General features: G+C 31.8%; 1 protein-coding gene across 1 annotated transcript in view; it reads left to right on the top strand.

Moving 5' to 3' along the window:
• LOC106456945 (cell division cycle protein 27 homolog) overlaps positions 1-9,475 on the top strand; it is a gene marked incomplete at its 5' end in the record, with an annotated part of 73,487 nt that overhangs the window by 28,221 nt on the left and 35,791 nt on the right. Inside the window, 2 exons of the mRNA XM_022382753.1 lie at positions 5,748-5,889; positions 6,900-7,021. Of these exons, the coding sequence (XP_022238461.1) occupies positions 5,748-5,889; positions 6,900-7,021 (264 nt within the window). The remainder of the gene's footprint in view (positions 1-5,747; positions 5,890-6,899; positions 7,022-9,475) is intronic.

Here is a 9,475-nt window from a genome sequence, read left to right on the forward strand (position 1 = left end):
AAGATAATGCATTTGGGTTATCATAATTTGAATGGGAATAACCTTAACAGTGTTAGGAAAGAAAAGGATCTTGGTGTAATAGTTTATCAGTCTTTAAAAGCCATCCAAGCAGTGTGCTGTTGCTAGTTGTATGTACTGAAATATTGAATGCAAGTCTAAAGAGGTTATAATTTCATTGTACAGGTCACTGGTTAGGTCACATATGGAATATTGTGTTCAGTCTTGGCCTCCTTACCTTAGGAAAAACATTGAATTGTTGGAAAGGGTTACTATATGGTGCCTGGGATTGGAGGGGTTGTCATACTAGGAAAGGTTGAAATCTCTCAAATTGTTTTTTCTTGAAAAAAAGAAGAGTTAGGGGGAATCTGATTGAGGTGTTTAAGATTGTAAAGGGAATTGATAGTGTTGATGCATCATCATTTTTCATATTTAACAGTGAGAATAGTAGGACTAGGGGACACAAGTATAAATTTTGGTAAGGTAGGAGTCATTTTCAGCTAAGGCAGTTTCATTTTTCTAACAAGGTGGTTGGCCTTTGGAATTGGTTGCCTTCAGATGTTGTAGAGGCAGTAAATTTAAGTGAGTTCAAGAAAAAGCTAGATAAGAATATGAATGATAAGGGCTGGCTTTAAGATTTAAAAAAAATATTTGAATTTAGTTTAGAGGATGGAACAGCCAAGATGGACCAATAGGTCCCATGTTGTCCCATAACATTATGTTATGTTAGTTCACAGAGGCAATTCTTCAGTGGTGGCACATATCAACATTAAGGGAGTAATTCAAATCGACATCCTCTGTTTTGCTGTGGTATCTCTTCATGTTTATCTTCAATTATGTCATACATAAATATATATATATTTGAGCCTGTCATTTGTGAAGAGATCATCAACTTCTCCCTACTGAGTGGACCTTTCAGCTTTTCAGTGGTTGTGTCAATGGCTTGGTTGTCCTATGACATGGTTCACATGGGTGCTTGAAAACCTGGAAAGTTCTGGAAATTTGAAACAAAATCCAGTCCTGGAATACCCTTAAAAATTGGCATTTTATTATAGGATCATGGAAAGTAATGGATTTTTATTTCCAATGGGGTACCTTTTTGCTAATTCACTAATTGCATTCCAATTTTAAAAATCCCGGCCCTACAAACATTTTGGACGTGACTTAACTCAATTTGGTACATTGTTTAGGTTTTGGATGGGCTCAACATCTTGTCAATCAAGTGAATTCTATGTTCACCAGAGCTGGTGGGTGAGGTTGCAGTCAGTGCATAATAATGGTTTAGTTACTTGTATGTTTATTCTTGAGGGTTATCATCAAATTGCTTTAAATTCACTCAAAAAAGCCAGACAAGTGGCATTTTATTTACAGATGGCATTTATGCAGAATTCTGCATCATATACACATGAAATTTTAATAAAATGAAAAAAATAACAGCATTACATTTCTGAAATGCAGATATAACAAGAACTATGGGCTCAAATTACAAGTTTTCTACTTAATGCAACTTGAAAACTTTCTTGGAATCCTCTTAGTAAAAGAAGCCCTGGATATGCATATCTAATAGCTGTAGGATTGAAACCCATCACCGAACGTGTTTGCTTTTTCAGCTGTGGGGGCATTATAATGTGATGGTTAATCACACTATCAGTTGGTCAGTAATTCAAAATTAGGAATGGTGGTAGAGAGCCTTACTAACAAAGTATTAGCTGTACCATAAACAAACAAATTTTCTAGTTTTCTTCTTATCTATTTTTTAAAAGTTTTCAGACTTTCTAAGATAAAGTTATAATTATCAAAAGTTTTATTTTACAAAATGAATTGACATTATTCTAATTCTTATGTTGTTTGACATTAAATTCAGGCTACTCTTCTCTTTCTTTGATTTAATCACTCAAAAATTCTTGATCAGGAAATATGAAATATCCATCTTTAGTCTGTAAGTTTCTTTTCAATCAATACATCCATATTTAAATGAAATTAAAATGAGGTTCAGTCAGTAGGTTTCAAAGTATTTGAGTTACTGGGAAGCAATAGATACAACACTTAAGATTCTAACATTATTGTAAACACACTTAGGCCTAATAGTGTAACACATCTGGAAAAGTGTATACTCTATTTTCATGACAGGTGACTAAGTGAAGAAGTCTCTCATTGTTTCTAAATGTTTAACAATGCACAATGTTAATGTATAACTTTAGAGATGTTGGAAAAACTTCTTAAGTGTAGTATTGTAGTCGAAGTAATAAAGTTTTCAGAAAAATTTGACTTCACACAACATTGACTGATAAATGCATTAAAATAAAAGCATACAAAAATGGCTTATTCAAAGTCTACAAGAATTTTGCTGCAATTTAAGAGATGATATGTCAGCATATTAAGCCTGATGAAGAGAATTTGTTTGAATTATTGCTAGGTAAAATAAATTTGTTTCTATTTCTGTGTTATGTTTTTACAGTGATTTTATTTTATTTTATTAGCTTGAGAAATATTCACCATTCTATATACAATTGCACATGTGCTTGGTGTATGGATGTTAGACAGTAGGCACTGTAGGTGACTCTTTGCTTTTAAAAATCTGCATTTCAACCATAATACCTACTTTTTTACAAATTGTATCAAAATAGTTCTTTCATGATATAATAATTTAAATGACAAAAGCCAGTATGGACAAATTAAGATTAAAAACATCATCTGCTGTTTCACGATTTTTATCACAAATTTTACTCATGTTGGTTTCTAATGTTTGTGGATCATAGTATGACATTGTATTTTGGTCCTGCAAGTTATGTTTGTGGTTATGAAAAGTGCTTGAAAGCAATTGATTTCACTTGGAAAAACAGGATATGAATGCTTTATGATCAATGCATTTGCAACAGTGGACATTCATCTTATTCTACTTTATTGGTTCCCAGTTCCATACCTCACTTCTATAGTGGTGGATGCTTTGAACCTGTTTTGAAATAAACTTTTTCTTTCACTTACCCTCCTTTTTTTTGTCTTCTTTCTTGGATATTGGTCAGGATCAGTTAATCAAATTGTCACTGCTCCTCACTGTTCTGTTCAACCATATTTTCATTTATTATGTCATATCTCAAGAGAATACAAATCCTTTACATCTTTCGAAACATTTTCTCTGCCAGTCTCATGTCCATCTTTTTAAGCAACATTCATTATCTAAAGCATCACAGCTAACTGTTATGTTACCACTTATTAGAGAAACTGGATTATTTTCTTCAGTAGCTCAAATATTGTCATTTTCTTGCAGGCATTTATCTGTAACCATCTATCAATTTCGTCTGTCCTTCTTCAGGAGTAGATGTATTAGAAAAATCAGTTTCTAGTCTCGTTCCTTAACATTTTTCATGTTCTTGTTTCATGATTGTAACTTATCTTCTTCATAGCAGAGCTGCCCACTCTGCCACTTTTAGTCTCCAGTCTTTCATAATCTTTTTTTGAACCTATCACTTATTTCATCTTCAGATCCCTAGACACTGTCTTCAGTAGGAATTGTGCCTTATGATGCCTTTCTTCCCCACTTTTGAACTTTTGATAACTTGCTCATTCTATCATCTATCATCAAAAATGTATCTTCCTCTATTACTTGCTTCAGGTAAAAGAAGATCTGACATTTATGCTCTCGATACTTCTCGTGCTCTTTTTCTTTCTTTTTTTCACTACTTGTGTTATCTTACCTGATTGACTACGATTATCATTACAAAGAATGTTTTTTATAGTCCTTTCAGGGACATTTTTTAAATCTATTATACAAACAGAATATTTTAGAGTTGCTAGAAATATGTTGTTTACATCTTATGATGAATATTGCTTCACAACTTTTGCTCCATCTAATGAACTGGCTTATGTAGCTTATCTGTTTTATTTATCATGATGTACCTGCATGCCTTAAAAATGAAATTCAGGAGATGTTTAATCAAATTCACTATTTGGCAACATCTTTGATTTTCCAGTTTCTATAAGCATTAGAGGACATTTTACAGGCCAGCATGTGAATAAATCCCAGTACATTGTTTTTCTTTTCAACTTCCTTTCTCTCTTTCGCCACATTTTGTTATTCTTCAGGCCTGATGGAATCCATAATAGTTGAGTACTTCTCTATTATGCTTATTTATTGCTTGAGCTCACACCTTTGTTGTGTGTGGTGAACCAGGTATTTCTATTGTACCCAACACTCCTGTCAACAGTTACACAGGTGTTTGAGATTGAAAAATCATTTGATTAAAGAAAAAAGTCTCTCCTGTCTTAGGACATTCTGCATTATGTTTATACATTTTATTATAACTGAGACTTTCACAGATTCTTACTGTCTTGTTTTTCCTTATCACATACACATAATTGATAATATCTCCTTCTGTTAAGAGATTCTGTATTTATGTGGATTCATGTAGTTGGAACTCTCAAATGTCTTCTTCATTTGTCCAAGACAGAATTTCACCCTCTGTACTGGTGCTTTATTAAATTGGATTAGGAATGCCATCTGGTGGCTGTTGGTGGTACTTTTCCCACCTTTTCTTGCACTTCCTTGCATGACATTAGAAATATTTGAGACAGGAAAGTCTTCCTCAGAAAGGTGTCTCATAGCTTGAAACAGAATGTAGAACATCTACATTTGTTGTGTTTTTCTTTTTTTTCTATTTAATTTGATTTTTCCCATTGCACTGCCCTCAAGTTGTTGAGCCAGATCTTTGGGACAGCTTTAATTGTTCTTAGGTTCTACTTGAGCACTCACTGATTTGGCCGATTTCATGACTTACTGGCCTTCTTAGATGTGTATTATGTGGGGCTAAAGCCACAGGAGTATGTCCACTCATACATTTTTGATTTGGCTGTTCCTTATAAGAACTGTCTGCTACAGGAGTGGAACATTGTATTGGTCTTACCTGTTTACACCTTTACCAGTACTCTCATTTTAGGCTCCACAGATAAACACTTTACCCATTTTTTGTATGAATTAAAGGGTGTTGAGGGTGAAGAGTTACCATAGTGGGAAAAATCCTTCTTTCTCAGTCCTTAAATCCATTCTTTATATATGGCTGGTCCTTTGAATTAAATGTTTTTGAATATTTCTAATTCATAATTCTACTTTGACTGTGCTTGACCACATTTTTATAGTGGTCTCTGTTATTATCTTCATGCCTTGTAACATATATTTTTCTGTATAATGATAACTCTTTTTGGTTCCATCTTCCTTTTCAGTGTAGTCATTCCGAATTTCAGTATTTCAGAGGTAAGTCTACCAGATTTGAATTTTTAAGATTAAAATGTACTTCAAACAGTTATCTACCCCTGAAATACTTTCCCACTCATTTCCTCACAACTGAATTTTTACGTGGTGTTCCATTGCAGCTGCAAGTTAAAAATCTTAATTATGCTGGGAAAGTATAGCTTATGTAAGATATCCTGGTATATGCACAATAAATCGCATGGTAAGTGTGACTATGGAGATTTATTGGTAAGTGATGCATGCTCTGCATTATGTGAAGGACATTCAGAGCTTTGAGTCACATGATCAATACAGCATAAGAGAAAATTCAACAAGGAAAGGCTTTCAGTATTTCAGAGATAAATACCTATTTAAAATGTTTTTTATCCCTGAAATGTAAAAATTTATCATGCTTGAAAATGTAATTTTGTTTGACCATGGTTTTTAGATTAAGGTTAACCTTAGATTTTTCTGTACTTGTTATTAGATGAATGTATATATATACTATATATTTATATTTTAACAGTTTTGGTATTCTACCACTGGATACTCCCAGTCCTATAGGAACTATTGCCAGTGCTGGAAACAGGACCTTGGCTTACATTACCCCTTCTCCACCAACATTACTAGATCAACAGTCAATTGATTTAAGAGCTCCAACAAAAAAGGTGAGAAAGAACTTTTAGTTTTATATCATAATTAAACATTTCTCTCTGCTTTAGTGGAAAAGGTATAGGTAATGAATAACGCATATTTAATCACATACATTTTATAATTTTTAGGTGATTTTGTGCACATTTACTGATTGAATTTTTTATGACTAATTTATAGTTTTTTTGTCACATCTGTGAAACATGAAATAAAAAAATTAAGATTTTCTTTAAGTCATTGATTTCTTTATATCTGTGGGGTAAAAATGTTTTTAAATACACAAGTATTAGGTATTGTATAGTTTAATCCTTTTAATCTTAGTTTGTGTATTTATGTATGAGAAAGAGGGAAAAACAAAAAGAAATGTTTGTTTTCTTTCGTTTTTTTTAATGTTGTGAGCTTATTTATGACAAAAAAGATATAGATTTATATAAGAAATGGACATTTATTATTTCTAAAGGATTAAAATAATGTAGGTATGTATTTCCTTATTTCCTATCTTCACCTTATTTTTTCTTTTTTGCCATGATGAGGTGAAGAGCTATAAAATAGTGTATGAGCAGAGAATAGAATTTATATATAAATGTTTTCTGAATAAGTGCCTATGATTTTGCAACATTCTTATTAATGGTCATAAATGCATCAGAATGACATGTAGCTTGCTACTGCATTTTAACGTTTCAACAGTACAGACAAATTACTTTAAAATTACTTGTGATTGAAAGTAAATTGTTTCTTACCAGGTACCAGAAAAATAGAGAGAGATAAGTGGAGAGTTAATTCTATACTTGTCAATGATAATTGGAAAATCTTGCATTGCAAACTTGGACATACAAAGAAAATACTATCTGATTCTTTAGTTGGTTACTTAGCAGAGTGGGTTTTATAGAAATGTTGTGTCCTTGTAGTGTAATGGTGATGAATGCTAAAATAATTTTGATCTTTAAATGCATTTGTTATTTTAATGTTAACTTATATAATGACTGGGTTCATACTGGTACTTAATTCCTGTTTCACCTTCCTTAAGCAACCAATGACAAGAAGTCGTCAAACACTTAATCCTTCCAAGTTCCAAATCTTTGGTCAGTCTGGAAACAATAACAACAACACTACACTGGGTGTATCTCAGACGCCTTCACCACAGCCAAGGTAGGTCAACTAGACTTGTAGTACAAAATTTTGTATTACTCCACAACTGTAAAGTATAAATTTATCACCACCCTATATATATAATTTCTGTAAACTTCATTTTAAGAATTATAAAGTGAGACGAAGCAGGTGCTCTAACCAGCTAAGTACTTTGGTTGGGAATTAATAAATAGCTGTAAAACAAATTGTATCTTAACAGGTGAGCATTACAAAGACCCTTGGAAAGTGGAGTGGAAAAGATCTTTAACTATGTGAACTATAACCCAGTGACTATAGCTGAAACTTATAATAAAGGTCTTTATAGTATACATACATTAGAGTAATATGTCCAATTTTGTCTGAAGCTTAGTGTAAGAGATATTCCAACTATGGTTGTTAAAGTAAATACTAGTTCTCATGGTTAGTAGTCTATAAGATCATCTACGTCTAATTATTAATTAGTTACTCATTCAGTCATATGTATCGGCTGGTTTGGTACTGTCTTTTCTGCTCTGACTAGTCTTCTCTATGTTGTTCTTTCCTTCATTTTGACTTTTGTTTTTGGTTTAATTCCATGCAGTTGCTATCTGTATGCCTTTCTTGCCAACTGTTGTTACACCATTTGCCATACATGTCCCTTCCAGGTCAAACCCCGTTTCTCTACCAGTTCACTCAATTTCCTTTATCCAACAATAGAATTAACTCAAAAGGAATCTTTAACATAGAGAAATTGAAAGGATCATGAATTTTAGCATTTTAATTAATGAAGTTTTGATTAAACACTTTTTACCAAATATTTATCACATGTTGAATAGTTGAAGACTAGTACAGTGTTATTCATTCAGTATGCCCAGTTAGGATATAACAGTTTCATTAATTCTTTATAATTGATTACATACTGATTCTTGGTTTTATTGAAAAGTGGAAAAAATTCCATAAAAACATGTTTTGGAAATCTTACTTCTTTCTTCCCTTCATGACTGAATAGATGTTTTCTTTGTTGTTATAACTTTTAATGCAAATTTTTATAAAGCAGAACATATTTTTTTTAAAACAGGTATGCGTATTTTTAAGTATTACAATAATAAGACAAAAGACAAGTACCCTAGCTAACTGTTGTTATACTGATGAAATGAAAATCATCAGTATAATCAGGCTTTATAGGCTGCAGTCCAGCTTAAGTTTTGGAAAGTAATGTACAATGATCACCAGACTGAATTGAAGATAAAGACTCTTGTAATAAAAGTGCGAGTCACTTTTTTATGTTATAAGATATTTTGATACTGACTAATAATGAATATTTTGAAATATGTGAGTGATATACAGCACTGGAGGTTTTAGGGCTTAGGTTTACTATTTTTTCGTTATGGAACTTATTTTAGGGTATGTGAGAAACACAGAATCATGCTTGCAGAAAAAGAAAGCATAAAGGCAGTGATAATATATCTTAACCCTATAACCCTGCCTTCACTATCAGAGTGTAGGTGACATTGCTCTCATCATCTTTCATAACAAAAAATAAAACTAGAGGGTGAAATTTTTTAAAGAACTTTCCTAAAAGTATGTTGTTTACAAAAAATAAAATAAATTTCTTGTATTTATCTAAGTATGGTTGAACTCAAACTTTCAAACATAAGTGCTAGGTTTTTAGAAAATATTTGCAATAAATAGAGAAAAAGGAAAGTGGATGAAGATGGAAAATTATTCTACGAAATTAGATTGAATAACTTGACTTGCATTAACCCTACCACTATGGGTTGGGCAGGATCCACCCAGCTCATAACCATGAAAATATCCATGAGAGTAATTATACTATGATTTTTGATAATGTATGCATATCTTTACAAAATTTTGCAGATTATTAGTAAACATCACAAAGCTTTTGTACACAGAAAAGCAGATTTTTTTAAGTTTTAAGATTTCTTATGTAATGTTTTTATTGTACCTTTTTTCTTTTTGAAGGTTGACTATCCAACATGCAAAGTAATTTTGATTTTAAGATTAAAAATACTTCTATGCATCAGAACATTTTCAAATTTCACATGCGAAATCTTTGTAACCTCCAGATAATTATCAAATGTTTTTTAGAAAAAAACTTTATATTTGATCTGTTATTTTCACTACTGTATCTCTCTATCAACACAAAAATACAAATGTTTAGTCTAAATAGCTTAAATCTCATAACATTATATATATGTTTATTATTTCTATTATATTGACCTTTCAGCCATGCATGGCTAACATTACATGTATAGAAGTTGCAATGACACGGTGCACGTGCACTCATATTACTGTATCCAAGAATTGAAAACTGGCCTTTACAAAGTGACCTATTTTGGCTGTGTATTAATGGACTAGTGTTTTGTAAAATACAGTCACATTTCATTATTATTTAGAAATAAGTTCTTAAACTTATTTTTCTTAAAATATAGAATAGTAAATAAAGAAGTAAAGCAAACAATTATCTCTTCTAGT

This window comes from Limulus polyphemus, unplaced genomic scaffold (assembly GCF_000517525.1).
Source record: "Limulus polyphemus unplaced genomic scaffold, Limulus_polyphemus-2.1.2 Scaffold274, whole genome shotgun sequence".
Lineage (NCBI taxonomy): Eukaryota > Metazoa > Arthropoda > Merostomata > Xiphosura > Limulidae > Limulus > Limulus polyphemus.